Source organism: Engystomops pustulosus, chromosome 6 (genome assembly GCF_040894005.1).
Source record: "Engystomops pustulosus chromosome 6, aEngPut4.maternal, whole genome shotgun sequence".
Classification (NCBI taxonomy): Eukaryota; Metazoa; Chordata; class Amphibia; order Anura; family Leptodactylidae; genus Engystomops; species Engystomops pustulosus.
The window spans coordinates 150,818,440-150,830,776 of NC_092416.1; the positions used below are offsets into that span (position 1 = coordinate 150,818,440).

The 12,337-nt window shown below is 42.2% G+C and overlaps 1 protein-coding gene across 4 annotated transcripts; it reads right to left on the reverse strand.

The window, feature by feature from the left end:
- Positions 1 to 260: 260 nt before the first annotated feature.
- On the reverse strand, positions 261 to 11,521 carry CCDC200 (coiled-coil domain containing 200). 4 transcript variants are annotated; one of them, XM_072113674.1, is made up of 5 exons: positions 11,392 to 11,521; positions 11,176 to 11,278; positions 7,027 to 7,105; positions 6,839 to 6,933; positions 261 to 364 (listed from the first exon to the last, which is right to left on the reverse strand). In XM_072113674.1, exons 2-5 carry the CDS (start codon positions 11,248 to 11,250, stop codon positions 338 to 340), a joined length of 276 nt encoding a protein of 91 aa, XP_071969775.1. In that variant the 5' UTR covers positions 11,251 to 11,278; positions 11,392 to 11,521; the 3' UTR covers positions 261 to 337. The 4 variants fall into 4 exon arrangements, with proteins under 4 accessions (XP_071969775.1, XP_071969773.1, XP_071969774.1 ...); XM_072113672.1 differs by having other exon boundaries at positions 7,027 to 7,108; XM_072113673.1 differs by having other exon boundaries at positions 7,027 to 7,108; positions 11,176 to 11,298; positions 11,392 to 11,505.
- Positions 11,522 to 12,337: the final 816 nt, after the last annotated feature.

Sequence of the window (12,337 nt, forward strand, 5' to 3'; positions counted from 1 at the left end):
GAAGCCAGAGTAACACCACTCATAACCCTTCTGACTCATTAGCATAATTTTAAATGTTGATTTTAGAAATAAGGAGGTAATGGATAATAAATATAGGAAGATTACTGCAGTAATGGTGCCTGGCTCTATGGTTTATCATTTTAGATAATAGACCGAAGTGGGGTCTATTGTGCACAAGTGGCCTCTGTCATGCAACAATCCATGGCTGCTGTGCATTGTACCCATGTAGCCTTCAGTTATCCCACATAAATCAGGACGGATTCTTATCATATAACTTTATTTATTTATTCTGTGTCGTCTTTGGACATGAAAGAATGGCGCCTCCTGTCTTCATTCTTCACCACTGCTGGTTATACTGCACAGACTGTAAAGATACAACATTATGTTAGATCACAGAGATGCACCATATATATTTTTGACCTATTATTTGGACTCAATGGGGGATATTTATCAGGGCTTCTGTGCCACGCCAGTGGCGTAGAAGACCTGAAATAATTGTAAATGCTAGCTTGCGATTATTTCCCCCTTGAAAATTTGCATATTTGCCTGAGATGAGTCAAGTTTAGAGGCTGCAGGTGGAGTGTCACTAATAACTCCTATCTTCAGTTCTATAGCACCTGGAAACAAGTTTTTAGTGGCATATTAAAGATAATAATCTCATGTTTCAGATTACATAAGGCTTGTGATTAGGTGAGCTAAAGAACTAGAGATACTGGTAGGTAAAATCAGGAATTGGGTTTTCATCTCCAGCTCTTTATAGCTTTAACTCCCTGTATCTTCTGTAGATCAAATTTTCAAATTTAAGCTTAAATTTTCATGTAACCAGATGAGTTCATCAGGGCTGGGGATGATGATATAGATGATGACAGCCCTGGAGGTACCTGAGGTGAAGTCTGCGTGCTGGTTGACTAGTTTGCTAAATTATAGGTGAGCTCTCTCCTGAGATTTGGTATTGTGGCATGTCACAATGAAGGCGCCAGTAATTTTGTCTGGTACGATCAGAGTCCTCCTTCTTCTAATGAAAACAATGGCCGATTTAACCCTTCCACATCCAGAATAACAGCATCTTCTAGTTATCTGACAGTATGATGAATAATGAGATGTATTCGGAGCTGGGTTTCCAGGACAAGATGGTATTATCTACATCACATCCAGTTTGAGAAAGTATTTTTCTATTCTGCTTTTGTTTTTGGTAGGGGGACCAGCTCTTAGGCCCCTTTCACACTTGCGTTTTTCACGCGCGTTTTCTGCGCGTGCTTTTGACGCGCAGAACTTGCATTGCACTCTGACCCATTGTAACCAATGGGTCTTTTCAGACTTGCATTTTTTTTCACGCACACACGCGCGTTTTTTTTAACGCGCGTTTAAATCTCAGCATGCTCTACTTTTGCAAGTCACGTGCGTGAAAAACGCACCATACAAGTCTATGGAGATGCATCAAAAACGCAGCGCACTCTGAGACACTTGCAAGTGCAATGCGTTTTTCACGCATCAATTGCCATAGAAAAGATAGAGCTCAGTCCTGAGTCCATTTCACGCGCATTTTCTGCATGTGAAAAACGCATTGAAATTGCATTGCAATTGCATCAAAAACGCGCGTGAAAAACTGAGACACTGACCAAACTCTGACTGAAATCTGATTGCACTCTGATGCAAAATGCGCGTTTTTCACTGACCAAACCCTGATCGCTCCCTGATCAAACTCTGACGTGATCTGCAACGCAAGTGTGGAAGGGGCCTTATAAGTGAAAAACGCGCATTTTGCATCAGAGTGCAATCAGATTTCAGTCAGAGTTTGTTCAGTGTCTCAGTTTTTAATGCAGGTTTTCAATGCAATTTCAATGCGTTTTTCATGCGCAGCTAACGCACGTGAAAAGGACTCAGGGCTGAGCTCTATCTTTTCTATGGCAATTGATGCGTGAAAAACGTATTAGACTTGCATGTGTCTAAGAGTGCAATGCGTTTTGATGCATCTCCATAGACTTGTATGGTGCGTTTTTTCACGCGCGTGACATGAAAAAGTAGAGCACGTCGAGATTTAAACATGCGATAAAAAACCGCGAAATTTATTGGATATTTTAAACTTTGGTAAAAAAATAATAAACTGAAGTGGGCGTGCAATATTATTCGGCCCGCTAATAATAGTTAAAGAGGTTTTCCCCTTATCCACAGGATAGGGCCTAACTTGCTGATCGGTGTCTCAGTCTCAGTGATGGAATCGCACAGATCACGAAAAACAACGGGTCCGTAACCGGGGTCCCAGTTACCTCAGTTGGACCCAGCTGCTGTGGGAGAGTAATGGAGCCCCAGTGACAAAAGTTACATCCAGAGAGCTTCACCAGAGGTCACAGTGGGCAGAGGGGTCCGTCTCTACCTAGGGGTCTCTACCACCTGTATACTCAAATTTAAGCCGAGTTCTACAGCACAATGTTTCTGCTGAAAAAGCCCCACTCAGCCTTTCTGAGGCTCCCCTAAGGTCCTCTTCTTGATAGCTGTTTGCCCAGCAGAAACAGGTCCATGTCCGCCATTTACTGACATCATAGTTTGTGCGCCGGCAGCAACAGGTCCATGTGTGCTGACCCATTTCTGCCTGGAGCACAGGAATGAAGAAGAGGACTGGAGGCGGAGTCGGAAAGGTGAGTACTGAGTTTTTTAGCTGCTGGGCATACTGGGGGTATGGGCTGGCTGGCCATATGCTAAGGGACATTGGATGTCAGGCTATATACAGGGGTCAGGCAAGAAGTTGGCACGCCATATACTGGGGGCTTGGGCTAGCAGGCAATATACTAGGGACTGGAAAGCCATATACTGGGGACATGGGCTGGCAGGCTATATACTGGGGGTTGGCAGGTTATATACTGAGGCAGGGGCTGGCTATATATTGAAGGCGTAGGTCTGACTGGCGATATACTGAGGTAGTTGGCTATATGCTGAGAACATGAGGCTGCTACCTATATACTAGGAGGCTGGCTAGCTATATATTGGAGGCAGGGGCTGGCTAGTTACCTTATATACTGGGGGGCAGGGGGCTGGCTATCTATGTACTGGGGCGGGCTAGCTATATATTGGGAACTGACTATCTATATACTGGAGGGAGGCTGTGACCAGCTGTGACCAATGAATTTCCCATACTAGTCTTATACTCCAGTCAATAGGTTTTCCCATTTTTTTGTAGTAAAATTAGAATTTGCTTATACTCGAGGTATATATGGTATATAGGGGCTCATTGACATTTGATGCTGTGGACTAACTATCTACCTATCTAAATAAAACTGATGTAATAACTGCTAGAAATCAAAAACTATTTTCTAACTATCCTCTCCCATTGGCGTCAATGTAACATCCGTTTTCAAATGAAAAAAAAGTGTTGCACCCACCGTCATTTTTTCCATCAAAAAAAGAATGTTTACTTTCTACAGGTTATTGCCCAACTGATTCTAATGGAGGTTTAAACTGTAGTGTGAACTGAGCCTAAGGCCCCTTCCACACTTGCGTTGCAGATCACGTCAGAGTTTGATCAGGGTGCGATCAGAGTTTGGTCAATGAAAAACGCACATTTTGCATCAGAGTGCAATCAGTTTTCAGTCAGAGTTTGTTCAGTATAGCCCCTTCTACACTGGCGTTTTTCACGCGCGAGTTCTGCGCGTGCATTTGACGCGCAGAACTCGCATTGCACTCTGTCCCATTGTATTCAATGGGTCTTTCTCCATTAGCGTTGTTTTTAACGCGCGTGCTTGCGTTCGTTTTAACGCGCGTGCTTGCGTTCGTTTACACGCGCGTCAAAATCGCAGCATGCTCTATTTTTGCGGGTCACGCGCGTTTTTCACGCCCCATTCAAGTCTATGGAGATGCATCAAGAACGCATTGCACTCGCAATCATTGCAAGTGCAATGCGAGTGCAATGCGTTTTAAACGTAAGGGTTGCTAGGTTACCAGAATAACATTATTTCCCCTGCTCGCGATCGAGCATTTAATTAAAAAAACACAATGAAGAACAGTGAAGAATAGAATAAAATCATTGTACACAGTGAACACAGTGAACACAGGATCATTTAAGATAAAAACACAGTGCAGAACACAGTGCAGAATAGATTACAGATGTTCGGCACATCTGCTTACTTGTCGGGAGATGCGCACGGAACAGTGCGCCCAAAATAGCATGTGAAGAACAATATATATGTGTGAAGAACACATTGCAGATGTATTTAAACATCTGCAATGTGTTCTTCACACACATATATATTGTTCTTCACATGCTATTTTGTTCGCGCCGTTCCGCGCGTATCTCCCGACAAGTAAGCAGATGTGCCGAACATCTGTAATCTATTCTGCACTGTGTTCTGCACTGTGTTTTTATCTTAAATGATCCTGTGTTCACTGTGTACAATGATTTTATTCTATTCTTCACTGTTCTTCACATCTGCTAACTTGTCGGGAGATAATATACGCGCGGAACAGTGAAGAATAGATCGCAGATGTTTGCAATTTATCAGAAGACATTATTTTTCAATTAAATAACACATTTTAATCCCAAACCATGGTCCCTTTGAAAAATGCTCGAGTCTCCCATTGAATCGCGCATGAAAAATGCGCCGAAAACGCGAAAAAACGCTAACAACACGCGCGTGAAAAACGCAAAAACGCTAATTACTCCAAGTAAAAATGGAACAAAAATGCAGCCAAAAACGTCAGTTTTTCACGCATTGCACCCTGACGTGAAACGCAACGCTAGTGTGGAAGAGGCCTATCTCAGTTTTTCACGCGCGTTTTTGATGCAATTTCAATGCAATTTCAATGCGTTTTTCACGCGCAGATAATGCGCGTGAAATGGGCTCAGGACTGAGCTCTATCTTTTCTATGGCAATTGATGCGTGAAAAACGCATTGCACTTGCAAGTGTCTCAGAGTGTAATGAGTTTTTGAAGCGTCTCCATAGACTTGTATGGTGAAAAAAAATGCAAGTCTGAAAAGACCCATTGGTTACAATGGGTCAGAGTGCAATGCAAGCTCTGCGTGTCAAAAGCACGCGCAGAAAACGCGCGTGAAAAACGCAAGTGTGAAAGGGGCCTTAGGCCCCTTCCACACTCGCGTTGCAGATCACGTCAGAGTTTGATCAGGGTGCGATCAGGGTTTGGTCAGTGAAAAACGCGCATTTTGCATCAGAGTGCAATCAGTTTTCAGTCAGAGTTTGTTCAGTGTCTCAGTTTTTCATGCGCGTTTTTGATGCAATTTCAATGCAATTTCAATGCGTTTTTCACGCGCAGAAAATGCGCGTGAAATGGACTCAGGACTGAGCTCTAGCTTTTCTATGGCAATTGATGCGTGAAAAACGCATTGCACTTGCATTGCACTTGCAAGTGTCTCAGAGTGTAATGCGTTTTTGGTACATCTCCATAGACTTGTATGGTGCGTTTTTCACGTGTGTGACTTGCAAAAGTAGAGCATGTCTAGATTTAAACGCGCGTTAAAAAAACCACGCTTGTGTGCGTGAAAAAGAATGCAAGTCTGAAAAGACCCATTGGTTACAATGGGTCAGAGTGCAATGCAAGTTCTGCGCGTCAAAAGCACGCGCAGAAAACGCGCGTGAAAAACGCAAGTGTGAAAGGGGCCTTAGACAACTAGACATTTTAATGCTGTGCTCTTAGCAGTTTTTCAGCAGAAATTGATATATGTAGATTAAAAAGTTTAAAAAGTGTATTTTAAAGCAACAGGCAGTTTAAAGCTCAGAGTTATATGTAACAAGTTTCTATTTTATATTGTCTCCAATAGAAAGTACAAATTAGCTAACACCTTTTTTTTAGGTAGTCTAAGGCCCGTTCCACACTTGCGAGTGTGATGCGATGAACATGCTGAGTTCACTCCCGTGGTGCAGCGTTCGGGCCGTGCGTTCCCGGCAGCTTGCGTTGCGAGTGTGATGCGAGTTCATCGCATCACACTCGCAAGTGTGGAACGGGCCTAAGACAGCTCCTGTGTTATCCTCTGGCCTCCTTAATATCCCATTTCTAGGTGACTATGTATATGTTACCAATCCTGGATTACTTCAGGCTCCACTGCATTCTAAGTATGTGATCAATTACACAGAACCATAGGGACCATTAACAATTGTCTTCTGCCTGCAATTGTCATTTAAGGTCGTATAAGGTCAAGTTCAAACCCCTATCATTACTTTCTGTTGCAATGGAAGAGAACAACAGAAGGTAATAACAGTGATATGAACTTGGCCTAGTCACTAAAGGGTAAATTCCCTTCACATTATTCACTCTCCATTGTAAGGATATGTTGGGCGTATTCCCAACGGTTCCCACAACAGGGGACTACAACATATACTGTATACTTATATAGGGGAATATGTTGTCTGCATTAGCTCCTCCCTGAAAGCAGAAAGAGGAGTGAACATCGGCAGCAGCCAGTGATTGGCCACTTCCGATATTCAGGGTGTCTCCTGAGTGACGTTAATGTCCTTATATGGACAGTTACATCACAAGAGAAACACCCACAGTATATGCTCAGCGGAGGCGAAGGGATGGATGCCATACAGTTTCATCTGTCATCCATATGCTATTATGGTCTCCGATTTGCGTATACGCTATTCTGCAGCAGGAAGAGGGATAGAAAAACGAAGACTTCATTCTTTCATCCAGTGTTTACGGCTGATTGTGACTTATACTAAGCAGACAGAAGCAAAAAGGATGCCTCTATCTGATGGTATATGTCCATAGATATATATGTTCAGTGTGTAGACGCTGAATATAGCAAAATATTGTTATCTGATGTAGCCCAACAATTATATTATAATATGGGTACCTTTACATAACAAGGCATAATCAACCCATACTTACATTGTATCGGCTTTGCAGCTTTGCCGAGTAGTCGTCATCACAGGTTGTCGGTGGATGGTACAATCCCTGGGAGCAATGCTTACACATCTTATCTGCTGCAAAAACCAATGCATAGTTCTTGTATTATTAATATTGATCTGGCTGTTCCTAAGCACCATCCTGTGCTGGAGGATATATGGTTTCCTCACCTGAAACTTTTTTGTTGAGCTCACCAGAAATTTTCACTGGTTTTGAGGACACCACCGGAGGCTGGTCTGTATTCTCCATCTGCTAAGTATAATTATTGTCATATGATATATACCAGCACAACTTAACAAATGCAGGGCCACAATGTAAATTATTATGTAATATATATACAATACATAAAATATAATAATATTGTCAATTTATTTTAATTATAGAGATTACAATTAGTTAATAATAAATAATAAACTATTAGGCTACATTCACACTGCCGTTGCCCGCCCGTACCGTACCGTAGCGGGCAACGGCAGTGCACGGGGAGAGGAGGAGGAGGTGAGCGCAGCTCACCCCCGCCCCTCTCCATAGGGATGTATGGGGCACGGCGCCGTATTACGGCAAAAGATAGGACAGGTCCTATCTTTTTCCGGGTACGGAGTGGTACGGTGCCGCACATGTGCTGCACCGTACAGCTCCCGTAGGGCGCTGTGCGCCCATTGACGTGTATGGAGGACGTATATCGGCCGTATATACGTCGGCCGTATATACGTCCTTCATACGTCGGCCGTATATACGTCCTTCATACGTTAGTGTGAATGTAGCCTTATATGCATAAAACATGTATTGTCTCTGTACTGTATCTATTAAAATAATGTTTTTATTAATTATTGTAGGTGATGTCCCCTTTCTAGTTGTATTGTATGTCACAGCACTTTGTTTGTTGTGGAGCCTAAGTGCTATATTAGAACAATGACTGCAAGTGGCATGGCTTGTAATTTCATTCCATGTCATTGTAATAGAATCCCGCTACTCCGCATGGCATGAATCAGGATAGGGAATAGCAATCTGTGAAAGTCTGACTGCTGGGACCCCCACCATCAATGAGAATGGGGGTCCTATAACTCCTAATGGATTGGGTGGCAGCTCAGGTATAGGTTTTGTCTTTAGATAAGGGGATAATTATTAAACTTTGTCCAAATACTTAAAGAGATATTTCTAAATAGACATTTCTTGAGTGCATATGTCTCCTGTTTGTTAGAATTAACATCATCCTTCACTGTTCCTGCATAGAAATGTCTTTGGACAGATAGCTATCATCATTTTCAAAATTTGATTTAGGCTGCATTCACACAATGGATCGTTACTTACCCGGTCCTGTCACGATCCAGCAGCGGGTTCTCTGTGGAGGATTCAGGTCTTCCAGCGATTCACTAAGGTATTGCGCCCAATGTCCACTAGGTGTCGCTGCTGTGCTGAAGTCCGTCGGAGTTCACTGAAGTACACCAAGCTACCCTGGGTGCAGGTAAGCGCGTGTCAAGCAACACTGTTTTTAAAAAAATAAGGTGGTTTTTCCGAATCCGTCGGGCACCAAAAACCTGGGCCAGTTCAGGGAAAGTCGACGCAAAACTGTAAAATTCGGGTAACCCGACGGAAAAACGCGATTCGGGCCCTTAGTAAATGACCCCCAATGTATGCCCGCCGTACTGTAGTCTGTACGCTGTGGATTTTCCCACACGGAAACAATGCGGTAATATACTGTACATAGGCCCACATTTTATAAATGTGTTTGTGCCAATTTTCTGTCTAACTTTGCGCTAAAAAGAACATGTAAACAAAATTATGCCTAAATTGCCTAAATGACTGGCAAAAAACATCTTTAACCTACACAAAAAAATACTGAAAGTTCTGAAAAGAACATGCAAACTTCTTGCACATGTATTAAGAAAGTGTCTGTGCCAGTTTTGTGACGTGGCTGCATGATGCCCGACGCACCACAAAATTCTGCACCTAAAGGGGTGTTCAGGTGCAGAGTCGGGCCATGCACCACATTTATTACTGAGAATTGACAGAATTGTGCCGCACGCTCTACGTTAAAGGTGCACCAAAGAAATAGTTGGTGCACATTTCTATAGCAGTTCAGGGGGGGCCATATTAACCCCTTACCGACATGTGACGTAGTATTATGTCACATGCCGGGTGCAGGAGCATGGAGAGGGCTCACAGGCTGAGCCCTCTCCATAGCCGGTAAGTCTTTGCTGCATATTTTCCCACTGATGCCAACGGGGTTTCAAAAAGGATCTGAGGATCCGTCAGCCGAGGCTTCTTCGGGTTAACCCATTCATTACAATATGCTATCAGCACATTGTAATGAAAAAGGATTAAAATCCCCACATACTGCCATACTGTAGTATGGAAGTATATGATAGGATCGTACAGACAACCTAGGGTTAAAGTACAATAGAGAGTCTGAAAAATAGTGAAAATAAAAATAAGAAAAGGTTAAAAAAATAAATTATAATAAAAAAAACTAAAAACTCAAATCACCCCCCTTTCACTACAACTGATATAAATATAAATAAAGGGTAAAAATCATAAACACATTACGTATCGCCGCGTCCGACAATTCCCGATCTATCAAAATATAACAACATTTTTTTACTGTGTTTAACCCCGTAACGGAAAATCGCGCCCAAAATCGTGCCATTTAAAAAAAAAAATTACAATTCTATAAAACGTGATCAAAAGGTTGCACAGTCCTAAAAATGATAACATTGTAAACGTCATCAAAAGACGCAAAAACCCACACCTCCCAAAGCTCCGTAATCGTACCGACCCAAAGAATAAAGTAGACATGTAGAATCCAAGCCCACGTGAATACGGCACAAATATATTACATTAATATTAAATACCACCATTTTGGAGTGTAATTTGTTATGCAGAAAATAAGCCATAACACAGCTCTGTACATGGAAATATAAAATAGCAATAGATTTTTAAAGGTGGGGAGTGAAAAATGAAACCGCAAAAACGAAAAAGTGCTGCAGAGTTAAGGGGTTAATGAAGACTGTGCATCAGTTTTGATGAATCTGGCGCCCTCTGCAGGCAAACTGCACTTAGTACAGACTGCACTAGTTTTGATAAATGTGGCCCATAGTGAGCAGGCGGTCTTAGGCGGTCTGTTTTTTGTGCATATTTCATGCAGATTTGTGTTATGCATAGTTAGTTTTTGTATGCTTCTATTTTTAACTCCTTGGATATTGGGGCACATTTACTAGTTGTGATACCACACTTGGCGTTTTTAGTCCGTTTTTAAGCATCCGTTTAAAAACGCATCAGTTTTTGACCGTTTTTGTCAGTTTTTCCAAATTATCTTGTTAGATAAACAGGTTGTAAGCAGCCAAACGCATTATAAACGGTCAAAACCAGATGCCTGCTTCAAAACGGACCCATGTGGGTCACGTGTGGTATCCCCCTAAGGGCCGTGTGACAGTTTTCTTTCTAGTGCAAACTGCTGGCACAGGTATTTAAGAAGTGTCCGAGACACAATTGTGGCGCCGCTGCACAATGCTTCATGTGACAAAAATTTCGGCACTGCAGGGGGCGTTCCAGTGCTCAGTTGGACCGTGCCACACATTTATCATGCAAAGTCCGACAGAATTGTGTCGCACACCCCATGTTTAAGGTGCACCAAAAAAAATTTTGTGTACTCTGTCGGGGCTGTGCAGGGGGCGCCAGATTCATGATGAACTTGCGCCAGAAATCCTGAATCTGGCGCCCCCTGCACTATACACAGGCAAACTGCACATAGTACAGACTGCACTGTTCTTAGTAACTGTGCCCCATTATATCACAATCTGCATGGAATCTCCATCAATATAAATTTTGATCGTGGATTTAATACAGGTTTCCTGAGGATCTCCATTTACCCTTAGACTTTAACTAAAAACATTAAAAAAAAACCAAGAAAATCTGCAAAGCTGTAGCAGGACAGTGACATGACACTATCTATTTTCAGAATTGTATAAAAATGTTCAAGCTGAAAACAAATTCATTGCCTATGGGTACCTGTGCGAAAAATGTGGAAAATCTTCTGCATAATACAACTCCATTAAAAACTGATTACACGTACACACTGCAAAATGTTCCATGTGTAAATAGTGAGAATCTGAATCTGCTGATTTAGCGATTCAACATTTCCAAATCATCTAGTAGGAGCCTCTGGTTGCATCCTTACAAATCTTCTTATATTGTGTTACATTACTCCTCTGTGCTGTTTATATAATCCATTGTGTTATTACTCATCTTGATTTGCAGTTTGTATAATATAACATAAAGTGTTACACAAATAGGATGAATGACGGCAGCCGATCACTCACCACTTTCTCCAGATTGGATCTTCTCCTGTCCAGAACATGCTGCCTCCTCCTTGCCTCCCAGTGATAAGCTGACATAGTATTTAGTGTCCTGTAAGTGGAGATACTGTGTAACACAAAGAAACACTGTTAAAAAAAAATACAAAAAATACTAGAGCAAAAATTCCGAAAATTGCTACAATCTTTGATTTTAAGATCTAGGGTGAGAGTAATACTTACCCCCAGAACTGAGCTTAGAGGCGATCATTAGAACAAAGTTTGATAGACATGAGCTTGCTGGTGAATGTCACCCTCTCCTCTCCTGCCACCGGCTGATCGCCTTGTAATTTACATCACAATGCAGTGTCCAAGCAACAGGACACAATGAGCAAGCTTCCCCAGGAGATAGCATGTGCGCCTGTTAAAGGAACACTCACCAACACTCAAACTTACCTTTACAGGCATGTTGGCCTTTTTATGCTCAGTATATGTGCCAGCACCCAATCACAGGAGGGATCGATAATAAGAAATAGTAATCTCGTGTGAACTGTACTCCTTCTTTTCCAATCACGTGCATGTCCATCATCATTCTGGCCAGCTAATACAAGGTTAGGAGTTAGACTTTTGCTATAGGGTGTGTGACGCTAAATGTGGCTCCCCTAATAACAGTATTATTGGTGGGAATAACCAGAAAGTCATCGGGGGTTAATTATCCTTTTTTTGTGGCACAAAAAATTGGCAAAAAAATTGCAAAGGGATTTTTTTCCCCACCATTCAGAAATAGTGGCTTTTCAACGGATTGGTCACAAAGAACATTAAAGGGGTTTTCCTCGGTTTACCAAAGTCTTACCTCCTCTATTGCTTCGCCTCTATGTGCTGTGCTGGCGCCCGTAAACACTTCATGATTCCTCTGTAATATTAGATGCTGTTTGCTGACAATGTGCTTAGATTATCAGGGTACAGGGTTTATGTACACTTTATTTAGCTTCTGAAGATTCTACTAGTGTCTGCCACAGATCAAAGATGAAAGATGATGAGACCTATGAGATGGATATAAAACATATTGGGGTTCATTTACGAAAGTGTCGTGTTGCTCACTTTTGTCGTATTTTGCACCTTTTTGTGGACCACACAGCTTGGACAGGCATTTAACAGGTATCTGCGTTGGGATTGTGTCGCACGCGAT

Excerpts from the sequence above, each read along its gene's own strand:
- CCDC200 (XM_072113672.1), bottom strand. The coding sequence starts at position 11,250 with ATGTCAGCTTATCACTGGGAGGCAAGGAGGAGGCAGCATGTTCTGGAC. Across the intron at positions 6,934-7,026 it reads GCTCAACAAAAAAGTTTCAG|CAGATAAGATGTGTAAGCAT; the intron begins GTGAGGAAACCA and ends TGGTTTTTGCAG. Across the intron at positions 365-6,838 it reads AGCTGCAAAGCCGATACAAT|TCTGTGCAGTATAACCAGCA; the intron begins GTAAGTATGGGT and ends GTATCTTTACAG.